The 15,808-nt window shown below is 38.1% G+C and overlaps 1 protein-coding gene across 1 annotated transcript; it reads right to left on the bottom strand.

The window, feature by feature from the left end:
• Positions 1 to 1,371: 1,371 nt before the first annotated feature.
• On the bottom strand, positions 1,372 to 4,671 carry LOC149223349 (uncharacterized). Its single transcript, XM_089387877.1, has one exon. It carries the CDS (start codon positions 4,669 to 4,671, stop codon positions 1,372 to 1,374), a length of 3,300 nt encoding a protein of 1,099 aa, XP_089244003.1.
• Positions 4,672 to 15,808: the final 11,137 nt, after the last annotated feature.

Genomic DNA, 15,808 nt, shown 5'->3' with positions numbered 1-15,808 from the left:
AGAGCGAGCGCTGCCCCCACGGTCCCCTCCTTTTCGACTCCGCATGCGATGTCAAACCATCATGCTGCGCCGGATGAGAAGCTCTGGAGAGTTGAGGGCTTGGGAAGAAATCTGAGAATGAGTAGAGGGTGCCCAGGAACGGTTCAAAGGGAAAAACTAGGAATGAGAAAAATGGAGTCCATTGCCAAAGGCAAGACAACAGAGCAGGCAGCAGCGTTTTCCTACAACAGTTCTATTGCAGAGGATTTCTGCTTGGAGCGGGTAAACGCTGAAGGACGGAGGGCAAGCAAAGGGGTTAATAGGCACCATAATGAATTGATTTGTCTGCATTTCTTGGCTAGAGCGAGCATTTATGAATTTCTGCAGGCTGGCCTGCTCTCGCTTGAGGTGAATATGCAGGTGCCAAGGTCAAGCCTGGGATGGTGCGCTGGCCACCAGCTGGCTGGGCCGAGCGTCGTCATTCCATCGCCCTTGCATTAATGAATAGTAAATTCACCCGCATCCGGGTTATGTGTAGATATTATTAGCATCAATAAATATATTAATTAATTTTAAGGTAACTGCCAACTTTCTACCTAACTCACATTGAATAGGTCAACTCGAATAATATTACATAAATTATTTTATTATCTAAAATGATAAGTTATTCATAGATAATATTATTATTTGAATTGGTAAATATATTATTTTTAGTATCATCACTAACTAATTCTTTACCTAACAACTAATCTTCAACCAAATATTATTTTAGTTTTTAAATGTATCAATATTATATGCTTAGATAATATTAGCAATTTAATATATTACTTAATTTTAAGATTCTTATATCATGACAATTGCTAATCTTCTACCTAACTCCCATCTTATATGTCAACCCTAATAATATTATATAAATTAAATTATTTTATTTTCTAAAATGATAAATTATTTACATATTCGATATTAAACAATCAATTATTTTTTTTTATTTTTATTTTTATTTTTTTCCGAGGAAAAAGCGAACTTTTTATTAAGCGAATAGAAAGTTACATTGCAAATGCTTGTGCATTTCAGATTCTGCTGTTTGACTGCAAATGCAATAAAAAAAGACGTCCTTTCAACAAGAAGGACCCACTATTTTCAAAATTTAAGTCAGCTGAAAGCAAAACCAAAATGAGCCGCCTGCTCATTGCTGTCCAGCCATACCATAATGGCCCTTTCAATAAAGGTAAATCATCATATAGACAGGCCTCCTCATAAAGGAAAACGGCCTTTACAAAGTTTGTTTAAGTTCTGTGATTGTGGAAACTGAAGTTTTACCAAAATAACATAATGTAGTCTGTAATAACAAGTAACATATATCAAAAAAATGTGCTGATGCTTTCCCTGTGCTCATGTATAAGGCGGCTGATCTGATGAGTGAATCTGTCCCTGAATTTCTTCTATGATTTTCCAGCTGCCCATATTCTGTTGCAGACCTTCTTTAGAAAGCTTGTCTGCTGTATCATTCCTGTCCCTGTAAATATGGTGCAAAAAGATACTGTTAAAAGATGATTTTAAAACCATAATTTCTTCCAACAGAGGTTTCAAAATTTGGTTATTACATGAGCTTTTCCCATTGACCCAATTGATAACATTTAGTGAATCTCCAAAGATCTGAATTGTGATGATGTTCCTTTGTATAAGCCAGCATAGGAGTAACTTCAAGGCTGACAATTCTGCGTAGTTGTTTGTTCCTGACCCTAAACCGACAGAGGCTTTGAGGGAATGGTTTGTTTTTACATGGATAACAATGCCAGCTCCTGCCTGATTGTTCTGAGAGGCACCATCGAAAAAAGACCAGGGAATGTCCTCTTTGATGATGACTTCTTTATTTTGCCTTTGAGATTTATTCTCCACTGGTTCTGGGATGCTTGAGTAGATGGAGACACTCTGAGTAGCTGACACAACTGCCGGAGTTTCCTTGTCCTGAAAAATACTCTTGTTTCTGGCTATCCATACCCCCCAACATAGAATGAGTGGGAGGTTCCGCATATTCCCTTCGGGGTACTGATTCCACCATTTGGTCCATGCTTCTGATAGATTTTCTCCTCCCCATTCTATCCTTTTGTTCAATAGTTTCTCTACCTCCCCCCAAATTTTAATTGTTGCTGAGCATTTTAGGAAGAGATGGTTGATGGATTCCACTTCAGCCTTGCATAGAGAACATCTTCCTGGACCGTGCATATATCTTGACTGGAGAATGTCCCAGGTTGGGATTTTTTTCCTTAACACACACCAAAAAAACAGTCTGGCCTTTGCCGGGCATTTAAGCTTCCATAAATGCTTCGTCCACCATTCCTGTTCTCCCCAGCCTTTTCTAGACATGATGAAATTGTATCCACTTTTTGGAGAGTATTCTCCATTTTCTGCATGTGCCCATAGCAGTTGGTCCATCATATCTTTTAGCCTGACATTTGATCTGGAGAGCTCTTGAGTATATGTTTCCCAATCGTTCCACCATCTGTGCTCTAGGTCTAGTTCTTCTCCATTTTTCCAGGCTTGTCCCCACATAGATGAATGACCAGCTTTTTCCACCTGATTTAATGTATGAATTCCTTTGCTTTCTAGATGCCTGATTAATCCAGGGGATAAAGCAAAATTCTCATTACATCCTACCCATGGGTCCCTTCCTATCCTTAGATTCCTTCCGTTTCCAATCTTCCATGCAAGACCTTGTTCGATTACTTTGAAGGATTCCACAGTTGCTTTCCATATCACCGACCCCTTCTTCTTCTCCTTAACTGGATTTCTGATCCATTCCTCTAAAGGCATTGGGTCAATGTATTTCCTTTTCACCACTCTGGTCCATAAGTTCTCCATCTTTATAAGTCTCCAGCCCGATTTTGCAGTCAATGATAGGCTGAAATCAGGAAGACTTTTTATCCCCCATCCTCCCCATTCTTTTGGCCTTGCCACTTTTTCCCAGGCAACCCATGGCAGGACAGAGTTCTCCTTGGAGCCAGCCCAAAGGAATCTGCTGCAAATTCTCCTTATTTTCTCCAATATACCTTTAGGAACCCATGTTAAAGCTGCCCAAAAAACTGGAATGGCCAATAGCACTGCTTTGATTAGAGTCAATCTCCCCGCTCTAGACAGCCATTTAAAGCTCCAATGGGAGATTCTGGCTTCAATTTTGGCGATTAGCCAGTTCCAGTCCTCTTTTTTGTATGCATTTGGTTTGAGCCAGAATCCTAGATATTTGAAGGGGGATTCCATATTGCTTGTTTGATAGGGAAAATACTGTTGCATCTGAGCCCTTTCTTGTCTGGCTAGACCTTCTATTATTAGCTGAGATTTCCTGGAGTTTATCTGCATTCCTGTAGCTTTCAAGAATAGGTCAAGAATGGTTTTTAATTCCTTTATTTCATTGGACTCTCCATTTGTGAAAACCAATATATCATCAACAAAAAGGAGATGAGAGATGTTCAGGTTTGTAGCTACTTCTAGACCTTTCATCTTACCTTCCCTTTTAGCCTTTTGAATCAACTGACTTAATCCTTCTGCTACTAAAAGAAATAGGAGAGGGGACAAAGGGCATCCTTGTCTTAATCCCCTCTGACCTTTGAAAAAGGGAGTGGCTGCTCCATTAATGAGGACTGCATAACTGACATTTGTAATACATCCCATTATCCAGCTAATGAAATCTGTTTTGAAGCCTAAGTGAGTTAGAAGCATTCGGATATATATCCAATTTATTCGGTCATAAGCTTTAGAAAGGTCAATTTTTAATACTGCTCCCTTCTTGTTCTTCTGTTTAACACTGTGCAATACCTCCTGAGCTGTACCTATTGCCTCATGAATTTGTCTTCCATTTAAAAACCCGAATTGTTCCATTGAAATATGCCTTGACAAAATAGGTTTAATTCTGGTCGCAATCACCTTTGCAATGATCTTATAAATATTGTTGCATAAAGATATCGGTCTAAAATCTTCGAAGGTTTCAGGAACTTCCTTCTTCGGAATGAGGGCTATAAAAGTTGCATTAAAAGGGTTGTAGACCTCTCCTTTCATCCTGGACTCTTCTACTACTTCCGTAATTTCTGTTCCTATCAGATCGAAGAAATGGAGAAAGAGTTCAATGGTCCATCCGTCCGGCCCAGGGCTTTTTTCTTTTGCCATTGATTTTATGACACTTTCAACTTCCTCCTTTGTGACTGGCCCATGCAGATCCTCTGCTTCTTCCTCCTCCACATACCTGGGGAAGCATTGTGCTGTCTTGATCACCTCAGCAATAGTGATCTCTCCTGGGTCTGTGAATAATTTCTGAAAATGATTTTGTCCTAGGGAAGACAGAGATTCAAAAGTCTTTGCCTCCCTTCCTTCTTCATTTTTTAGGTTCCATATAGTGTTAACAGACCTTCGCCCTTTTGCATAGTTGTGAAAAAAACTAGTGTTTTCATCCCCTGCCTTGAGCCAGATTGCTCTGCTCTTGAGCCGCCACTCTTCTTCTTTTGCCAGAAGAATTTGACTTTTGAGCTTCTCAAGGTGGAGTATCCTCTCTTTGGATTCTTGTGAAGCATATCCATCCTCCTCTGTACTTTCCAGCTTATGGAGTTCCTCACTAATCCGGGAATATTCCTCGTTCTGTTTTGCCTTCCTGTCTTTTGCCCAAGATATGGTTGCTTTCTTCAGCATTTTAAGGTTTTCCATGAACAGAAACCCTTTGTCTTCTGAGGTGCTTCTGTGCGGATGCCTCCATATTTCTTTGAATAATATTAAACAATTAATTATTACATAACAACTATTTTCTAACTAAAATTTTAGTTAATGTAATAAACTTCTTATCACATATTCCTAAATAATTTTATTTCACCAGCGACTAATTTTGAATGGCTTACCCTAAACTTTGATGCATCTCTGCTATTTATTCTCTTAGATCGATTGGTTTCTCACATTGTCCTGAGGATGAACCACATTAGTTGGTTCGAAATGTCAACCCAATCCTTACAATGTGATTAATCCGAAAGACTATTCTCTAAAACTAACTTCTTTCATTTTCTCGCAAGAAAACTTTCACACAAACACATTAAAAACCTTTCGAAGTTAAACTAGGGTTACAATTCATATTATCACTATCTTATTAGACTAAAATTTCTTTACTGAATAATAACTTCTTATTTAACATGTTTTTTTAGGCACTGTCTTCTATGTTACTCAACGCATATTTTCATCCACAAAATTAGTTTTAACTCTAAGCTTCTTAGTTTAACACTCGGATTTTGTTTTCACTAGGTTGGAGAATCTTCATATCTGTTTGTTCTTTCTTTATTAAGAGCGAGACTCGTATAAAAGGTCAAGATTTGGCTATTACGTCTATCCTTTCTATCTTATACTGGTTCATTCTCCTCTTTGCATTAATGAGGAATAATCCTTTCTTCAGGCTTACAATATTAACGATAATTTACATTACTTATAGTTTACATTCCTTCACTAGTATTGGTTATGAGATTAGCAGGCTCCTATAGTTCCATTGGAAGTGGCGTTTATTGTACATTTTCAATTGATATAGGCTTAAGCCTTATTTAGTGTTTTACACTGTACTCTCTTGTTAAAGAAATTTTCTCTTTTTAATACAGTTTTTCTTTAAAGAACTATATGACCTCTTTTTATAAATTCTCCATATTGTAATTCTTTAAATGTTTCATAGATAACCTTGGTACACAATATAATTGTACAATGTCTATTTGATGTTCCGTTGGTTTTAATGGAAGAGTGTGTGTATATATATATATATTTCCTTCATAATTTATTTATAATGTTGTGTCAGAAAATTCCTCATTTGATGGATTGAAGATTTTTGTGGTGTAATTGTTGGTTTTGAGAGTTCAGATAATCCACAGTCTGCATTTTTTATTTTTTTGTCTACGTTTCAAGTTTAAAACAAGATTCATCATTAGGACTTGGATCTACAAAGAAGAGAAATGGATGCGATTACTATGAAAAGGATAATCCACAGTCTGCGTTTTTTCTTTGTCTACGTTTCGAGTTTAGAACAAGAGTCATCATCAGGACTTGGATCTACAAAGAAGAGAAATGGATCCTATTAATATGAAAATGAGCGTTGCAAAAGTTTGGGGAGCCGACTAGCTCAATGAGAAGATTGTTCATTATTAATCAAAATTTTATTATAATTCATTTTATACATAATGATAGATTAATTTGACCTTTAATTAATAAAATTTTATGATATTTTTATTCAAATTTTATTATACTTCATTTTATACCTAATGATGGATTAATTTGACCCTTAATTAATAAAATTTATGACATTTTAATTCTAGACTGGTATTAATTATTTATTATATTAATTATATTAATTATATTAAACTACCATTATTATAAATTGATGTTATGGTTTATTGTTAATGTATTACCATGTAAATCATATTAACCTTAATTAATAGAAATCTAATTACTAATAAATTTATTACTTTTAATAAGAAATTATATTTTATATTTTAAGTTATAATTTTCATTATTAAAAATTTTATGGAGGGAATTTTAAATACTTTTATAGCTAGGAATGTATTCATAATTAATTATTATATTTTAATTCAATTAAATAGTAAACTTTTTTTTTTTTAACTGAAACGTTTATATGATTTTTATTTATCTGGAAGCAAATGGGACTTTTTCGAACTGTCCCCAAATACAATGCAGATTTCTGAACTCTGCCTCTTTTCCTCTATTACAAAATTCAGGGCATTTGAACAAAACTATTTTTGTTAACAAAAATAAGCCCTTTCATGATAACACTGCCTTTGTTAGCCATTTGATCCGCTTCACTGTTTAAATTTCTGAGTATATGATAAAATTTGCAGCTGTCGAAGTATTGAAGGACTCTTTTCAGTCTTTCCAACGTTTTGTTGAGGCTAGGATTATTGAATCGATCCCCCATGTTTAAATTTTTTATTATTAGCTCTGAATCTCCGAAGACTTGCAGCTTTTTCACACCTTTGTCTCTTGCAATTTGGCAGGCTTTGAGAAGCCCTAGAAGCTCTGCTTGATTGTTGGACTTCTGGCCTAATCCCCAATAGAAGATGTCTTTAGAGTAACCGTCCGGAGAGTAGATGACTCCCCCAGCTCCAGCTGTCCCTGGATTCCCTTTAGACGCCCCATCAAAGAAGACTGTGGGTATTTTTTGAGACCTCCACCAGTTTTGAAAGTAATCCTCTTTATCTCTTAAGCGCCATTCCTGTTTGTCACTTTGTGGTTTAGGATAGTTTCTGCTCGGATAAGGCACTAGAGAGCCTAACCACATCTTTTCTTCTGGCAGAAGCAAAGAGTCTTCTTTTATATACTGCTGTTGGGCTGCTTCCATCAGAAAGGCCTTAGCTTTTGCAGCTATTTGCAGCGGAGTGTGTCTCACCTCTTTAAATATCTGCTGGTTACGTGCCAACCAAATCTGCCAGCAAACGTATTTGGGTATCGCTGCCCAAATTCTGCTCCAGAATGATTTTTGGGGAATATGATGGGGGTAATGATGCCTCCAAGAGGCAAAAAGATCTGCTGCAGAGTTAAAGGATGGGACAGGAGTCTGCAAGTCCATTAATATGAGCCCCCAAACTTCTTTTGCTACACTGCAATCCATAAATAGATGCTGGACTGTTTCTGAATTGTTATTGCACATAGCACACCTATGAGGTCCTGTTATATTTCGTTTCTCCAGATTATCTCCCGTGAGAATTTTGTTATGAATCAAGGTCCAGCAAAAGAAATTTACTTTTGGTGTGGCAAATGAGTCCCAAACGTTTTTCCAGAAAGTCGGAGGATGATTACTATTTCTTAAACCCTGCAGAGCGCTATAGCCAGCAGCTGTGGAGTAAACGCCAGATTGACCCCATCCCCAGCAATCTTTTGAGGCTCTATGTACAGGGGCAGCGTCCTCCAATCGATCTTCCAGCAGAGATTGTTGATAATTCAATCTGTTCGGGACTCCATGGAGATCCCAGCCCTCCCATTCCCCACGCTGGTTCCATTTCGACAGTTCATAGAGACTTTTGACTCCAGCTCGCTCCAACCAGGATCTTAGATCTGATATATCCGCATGATCTGCTAAGGGAGCGTTCCTCATGATACTGTCCGTCCACAGATTGATGTGTTTGCCGCTTCCAGGGATTCGATACAGTTGTTTTATGAAATGTTTACTGCTTTTACAACACAAACTCCAGAGTTGCGTGCTATTGGCTGTGGGCATGTGTATTACGTTGCTGAGATCTTTGCTGACTCCATACTTTGACCGCAATGTAATGCTGACAGGGTGAGTGGGATCGTGGATCAATTTCCACAGGATTTTTCCTCCCAAGGCCAAGTTAACGAGCTGGGGATCTCTTATCTGTAGTCCCCCCTCCTCCTTCGTTCTCTTTACAACATCCCAATTCACCAGATGTATTCTGTTTTCATTGCCTTTCCCTCCTTGCCACAAAAAATCTCTGAGTAGTTTGGAGATCTGCTCCATAACATTTCGAGGAGCCAAAAGAAAAGCAGCCTGAAAGATTGGGAGCGCTGACAGCACCGATTTGATCAAGATAACTTTGCCACCCTTAGTCAACCAGTAACCCCCCCAAGCTGCAATCTTGGTTTTCATTTTTGAGATTATTTCGCTCCATAAAGCTCTTTTATTGATTCCAGATATAATGGGCAGGCCAAGGTAATTGAATCTATCCCAGACTGTTTGTCCTTTGAACCCAAGAATAGAAGTTATGCCTGCAAGTTCTTGTTGATCAATATTCCAACTAAAAACTTCACTCTTGCTGTCATTAACTGCCGCTCCAGAGACTCTGCAGTAGTTTCTGAGGACAGTGTCAAATGCTCGAGCAATTCTAGTGGAGGCTCCACCTAGGAGGAGAGAATCATCTGCAAAAAGTGCATGATTCGAAGGCTCAACTCCTATTGAAGTTTTGAGGCCCGGTAAGATACCTGCAACTTTTTCTGCATTGAGCTTTCGGCTTAATGAGTCTGCCATAATAATGTACAGATAGGGGGAGAGAGGGCATCCCTGCCTTATGCCTCTCTTGGCTTGGAAGAAATTTGTTGGACGGCCGTTGACAAGGGGAGCGATCCATGGATTGTCAATGCAGGCTTTGATGAGATGAACAAAAAAGGGCGAGAAGCCAAATGTGAGAAGTACTTTGCTAAGGAAATTGCGGTTGACTCTATCAAACGCATTTGCCATGTCTAATTTTATCACCATTCCTTTCTCTTTCCGCTGTCTGCTGGAGTGGATTGTCTCCTGGACCTGGATTACATTATCCAGAATATGTCTACCTTCCACAAAACCACTTTGGGAGTTGGAGATCACCCTTTTTAAAAGTGGCTTAATTCTGTTTGCTAACAGTTTGGCCAGAATTTTATAAGACGCATTACACAGCGAAATAGGTCTGAATCTGGAAAAAGTTTCAGGATTGGTGTCTTTGGGGATTAAAGCTAGGTAAGTGGAGTTGGTTCCTCCACCTATCTTGGCTTTTGTCATAAATCCTCTTATCATTTTCTGCAGATCTGCCTTGATAATATGCCAACATGTTTTAAAGAAATGGATTGTGAATCCATCGGGCCCCGGTGCCTTGTCCGCCTCCATGGCCCATATAACATTTATGATTTCCTTCTCCGTTATGGGTCTGCAGAGGATTGCATTTTCTTCAGGGCTGATGAGATTGGGTATGTTTGAAAGAAATGCAGCAGTTTCCTCATCATTACTTTGAGCATCTGCACTGTAGAGGTTCTGGAAGTGAGCTTCAGCAGCTGCCTTGACTTGATTGTATCCTTTGCAGACTTGACCGTCTGCTGTTTTAATTTCTGCTATATAATTCCTTGACAGTCTTGCTCTATATTGCCTGTGGAAGAAAGATGTATTCCGATCCCCCGCCTTTAACCACAGACTTCTAGATTTAATTCTCCAATATTCTTCCTCCTTTCGGAATGACTGATATACTGATCGTTGTACTTGTGTTTCTGTTTCCAACAATTCTGCTGTGATATCTTTACTTTCCATGTCGGTTTGCAGGGTTTGCAATGAATGAACTGCCTCTTTTCTTTGTTCAGGAGGAGTATGGGTTGGTTTCTTGATCCAGTCTTTCAAGGCTTGTTTTGTAGCTTTTAACTTTTGCTCCCAAACATAACTAGTTGATCCATTGATGGGTTTGGACCAAGCTTCTTTCACCGTGTCTAAGAAACCCTCTCTCTCAATCCAAAGGGGACTGAAACGAAAAGGGATGGGACCAAGATCTTCTTCTTCTTCCAGGAGGAGCTGAATTGGCTTATGGTCAGATGTAAGTTTAGGTAAAATTTTTGTGATGATGATTTTTTTATTCATCATTATGGAGCTTTGCACCAGAAAGCGGTCAAGTCGTGCAGAGATGTGTTCCGGACCAATCCGGTTATTGGACCAGGTATATATACCCCGAACTGGGTTAAAATCCAACAGATCCCAGCTTTGGGAGAGCTCCTCAACCATGGGCAGCATGGGATCCCTGCTGACAATTCCCCCCCTCTTCTCTTTTGCTTTCATTATGATATTTAGATCACCTGCTATAATGATATTGATGGGGGAAGATAGATCTAAAAAGGCAGAGAGGCTGTTCCAGCATTCTCTTTTTTCAGTATAAGAAACTGGTACATAAAGATTGAATAGAGAGATAGTTAACTTACTTGCTTTGTGTTTCAATTCCGTGAAGATCCAGTGCTGGGTTTCTTGGAAGTTATTCAGATGGAAAAGATCTTCAGACCAAAGGGTTGCCAAGCCCCCGGAGGTACCCCTTGCACTGACTGCTTTGCCTGCTTTTTTATTCCACTTTGATCTACTGACCTCTAGAAGGGCCTGCCCTTCTATTTTTGTCTCTTGGAGCATGAGAATATCTGAGGGTTCAGCTTTCAAAAGGTCTTTAACAGCCTCGATTTTGGAGGGATTCCCCAGTCCTCTACAGTTCCAAGAGACTAGCTTCATTATTTATTATTTTGATGGGTGAGACCTCCCTTGGAAGGCCTTGGCCTGGTGTTTCGCCCGATAGACATTTCTATTGTGGGCTGACTTCCTTGTGTTTTGAGTCTTTCTGCCTCCTCCTCCCTCTTTTCCTTTCGGGATTTCCTTCCTGCTTTTTTTGATGGACGCTCGTAGGTTTCATCCTCCGAAGAATCTGAGCTCTCCATTGGTTTTTTCCTTGCTATATCAGCATATGATAGGTTGGTGGGGCTGCCTTGGTTGGAATCGCTCTGGGTTGCTTCCGCTCCCTCTTTGTGCGAAGGAGGAGTATTTTCCTGCTCCTCATTCTCCTTTGTTGGGTTAACTTGATGGATCTGTTGTTCACTTTCTGTCCCATTTGGACTTACTTCCACCTCTTGGTTTATTTTGGATCTGCTAGTTTCTCCATTCTTATTGCCTTTTCCTGTACCTTTTTTTGTATTTGCATTTTTCTGCACTAGGATCCATTGATCCCCGTTTTGTTTGTCCACTTGTTCCTCCGCCTTCTTCTTGCAGTGCTTTGCAAAATGACCATGACCATGGCAGTGTCTGCATTTAAACGGCAGCTGCTCGTAGTCCAGCTCTTGTACATACGTCCACCCAGCTACTGTAAGTTTGATGGCTTCCGGTAGCCCTTCTTCCAGGTCCACTTCGACGCAGATGCGTGCGCAGGAATACTGGTCCTTCCTTGCAGCTTGATCTATGTATTTTCCCAAGGCATTCCCTATGATCTGTAGGGTTTTGTGATTCCAACAGTGGAGGGGCAAATGGGGAAGCCTGACCCATACCGGGACAGCCGAAGGAACGTCCTGAGTGGGGTCAAAGTCAGGCGACCATTTGTTTAGGTAAAGGCCCTGGGGGCCCATGAAGTAAGGTCCATTTCTGAAAATTAATCCTTTGTCGTCAGGGTTTTCGAATACAAAAACAAAGAATCCCTTACCCACGAAGTAGCTTTTGACACCCTCTTTAATGAGAGGCTTCCAGTTTCTTTGAGTCCACTCCTCTACCGATTTTGGCGAAGGCCAAAGGCCTGTGAACTGGCCTATGAGGCCTCTTTCAGCCAGATTCAGGGCAGCTTTGCAAGTATCTTCTTCGGGCAGAGCCACTGATGGGATAGAGTCCATCTTTTTTACAAACCTCTGCATAGTCGCAGAAGGAGGACGCTTTGGGCCGGAAGCCACTAACGACTTGAAGGCCAGGACCTCCGGAGGCAGAGGAGGGGGATCAGACACCCCTTCTGCATCCATGATAAGATCACACTCGGGTCAGGCCAAGCAGAGAAGCCTAAGTTACACTGGAGCAGCCATCAAAACTCACCGCACGAGGAGGCAGAGAAGAGGGGGCGGAAAGCCCACCCCCGGACTGAGCAGAAGAGTTACCAACAGTCGATACGGGCCAGAGCAGAAGCACAAAGCACCGCTCACCACCAGCGCAACAAACAAGCGTCTTCAGGCCCGGGCCTGAGCGCCTCTCCGGCAGCCCAGAACGCTGCAACGAGCAACCAGTTTCAGACCTAGCTCGAATCGTGCAGAGCAGTAAATCATTCCATTTATTAAATAATTTACCTTAGTCGTGTTTTTTAAATAGTAAACTTTTAGCTATACATTTTTTATTTAATTTTTTTTTATTATATGATTTTATTTATAAACTTATGTTTATTAGTTTATTGTTAATATATTTTAATATACATCTTAATTTAATCTAATTGAAATTATGTCACTGGTTTATATAAGCAACACTGTTTATTAATGATTAATGATATTTTTAAGGGTAAGATAGGGTTAGGGTGGGGTGACAAAGGTTTAGGTCAAGGAGGGGAGGGGTTAAAACGCTGGGAAATAATAGGGGTGATAGGGACCTCTGAGAATTAGAGGGAGAATGTGAATTGGGAGAAATAGGGTGCGGAGTTGAGGGATTCTTAGAGTCTAATTAGAGTCTAATATAGAGGCATCTGTATTGCAAATATTCTTATTTTTCTTTGAATACCTTCCTCATGCAATTTCTATATCATTACTAGAATGTTTTGTTATGGTTCTTTACTTAAACTTTGTTGTTACTACATATATATTTAAGCTTCTAATCATAGCAATATTTCATTAGGTTATATATATAAATGCTTACATATTTTATGAGAGACATACTCTCATTATTTGCATTACATATTTTTTATTTTTCTACATAGTTTTTTCGTTTACAAAATCAATAGAAATTAAGCTATCGCTTCATGAGAATACATTATTTTCCTAACATATGGTTTTTCCTTTTTGCATTCTAAGATATCTCATTTTCTGTTCATCACAAATTTGTCTCATCATACTAAAATATATTAACTTTTCCTTCAAAATTTCCAAGATATTTAGCCTTATGGGTTTTAACTTGTCTTCCTTAGCTAACACAAAGATTGCACCTTCTATCAGTGCAAATATCTAGTCTTGACTCAACTATTCAATGAGTCCGCTACCAGTTTTCTTCTAGTTCTTCTAATTAGATTTCTACGATTACAAGAAGAAGTTTAACACTTCCAAATTATATAAGATGAACTCTCGGGCCTATGTGTCTATTATATTAATCTAAGCCTCTTTAATTGGAAAATAATTTCTCTATTTTCTTACATGCATGAATTGTTTCTTCTAACAAATATATATATATATATATATATATATATATGCTTTACCTCTTTTCCTATCAATTAATCCATCAATAATACAAATATGAAGAATTTATTATATACAAATTTAAATCTTTCTGCAACATCTTTTCTTAATTGCGTGCGACAAATTATAAGTATTTTGAAAAGATGAAACTCTAAATAAACTTTTCTATGTTATAAAATAAAATACACAGATAACCACACGTTGAAATATCGTTTGAAAAATTATTCTAGAAAATAAATGGCTAAATACTTGGCTCCTCCCAACCTTAACACAACTAAAGTCAGCTTGTTCCCCTGAGCAAACCAGGCCTACAAATTTTCTCTTCTGTAAAATTTCCTTTTTGATTCTTTTGAGTCTCTTCAATTTTGCTCTCAGAACTATTGAGACAAAAGCATGATAATTTTCAGATAATATCCATCTACCACTCTTTGGGGGGTTAATAATTGCCTCCAAATCATGAGAATTTTCAGATAATATCCATTTACCACTCTTTGGGTGGTTAATAATTGCCTCCAACTCACCAACATGTGGCAGGTAGTTAACTACTCATTAATAAGCTCTTGTTTCCCACTTCTGAAGACAACTCCCTGTCTTCTAGGAAACATTAATTGACCAATATCATAATTTCATAATTAAATCTAATCATCTAGATTAGATTCCTAGGACTTGTTGATGGATAATAATATTTACTAAAATAAAATTTCATTCTTTTTCCTCTTTCAACCATTTGTAATTAGCCATTAATTTCCCAATTTTTGTATTTATTCATAAAAATAAATATAATCACAACTTTACAACAATGATTATCAAAAAAATTACCTATAATTAAATGTCTATTTGTCTCATACTAAATCAAAATTAAACTTATGCACATTTAATTACAATAAAATCATTAAGCTGAGGAATGTCACATTCTCCCTTGCTTAAATTTGACACCGTCCTGGTGTCACATTCAACACTTTTAATGGAAATCATTTCTAAATTCTTTTCAAAACAAAGAAGGATAGGACTCCTTGAGAGCATCCTCTAACTCCCAGGTTGTTTCCGTTGGAGTGAAATGTTTCCATTGAACCTTCAAATGCACTACATCTCTATTATGGGTTGCAACCATCCTCCAGTCTAGAATACATAGTGGTTATGCGAGGAACTCTCCCTCTGGTTCCACTTGAACAACATGCAAATCAATCACATGAGATGGATCATATACATACTTTTTCAATAATGAAACATGAAATACATTATGAATCTTAATGTTAGATGGTAGGGCTAGTTGATAAGCAAAAGGTCCAACTCTCGCTAACACTTCAAAGGATCCACAATATCTTGGAGATAACTTAACAAAATTGTCAAGTCTGAGTGTACTCTTCTTAGGTTTAACTTTCAATTATACATGATCCCCCACATTGAATTCCTTACGATTTCTTTTTAGGTCTACATAACTTTTCTGATGATCTTGGGTTGTTTTAAAATTATGTTTAACTTGCTTAACTATCTCTTCCATTTCCCTTAAAATGTTTGGTCCTAAGATCAATTTGTCTTCAGGATGATCCAAACTTAATGGTACTTTGCATCTCCTTCCATACATAACTTCGAAAGGGATAATTTCTAGAGAGGTTTGATACCCATTGTTATAGGAAAATTTAACTAAATGCATATAATCCTACCATTTAGTTTGCTTGTCTTTCATATACATCCTTAACATGTCCTCTAATATTTGATTGGTCCTTTCTGTTTGACCATCAGTTTGAGGATGATAAGATGTACTAAAGTTTAACTTGGTTTCCATGTTTTCAAATAACCCCTTTCAAAATTTGGAAGTAAATTTTGCATCTCTATTTGAAATCACAACCTTAGGTACCCCATAAAGCCTAAAAATTTCCCTCATATTTTTTTTTGCAATGTTTACAGCCTTAGAAGTAGATTTCACTAGAATTAAATGTGCTACTTTGCTAAGTTTGTTAACCACAACCATAATGGAATCATGTGTTTTCCTTGTTTTTGGCAATCTGGTGATGAAATCCATTGAAATGGTCTCCCACTTCCACTCTAGAATGGGTAGTGATTGCAACAAACCAACATGGTGTTGGTGGGATGCATTAATTTGTTGGCATTCAAGACATCTTATTACATATTCAATTCCCTCATTTTTCATATTTGGTCAATAAAAATCCTTTCT

The sequence above is a fragment of the Pinus tabuliformis genome, chromosome Q (assembly GCF_031772625.1).
Source record: "Pinus tabuliformis cultivar Carrire ecotype Pingquan chromosome Q, CPIR1, whole genome shotgun sequence".
In the NCBI taxonomy this organism is placed as follows: Eukaryota; Viridiplantae; Streptophyta; class Pinopsida; order Pinales; family Pinaceae; genus Pinus; species Pinus tabuliformis.
This window is presented reverse-complemented; position numbering and strand designations above follow the sequence as displayed.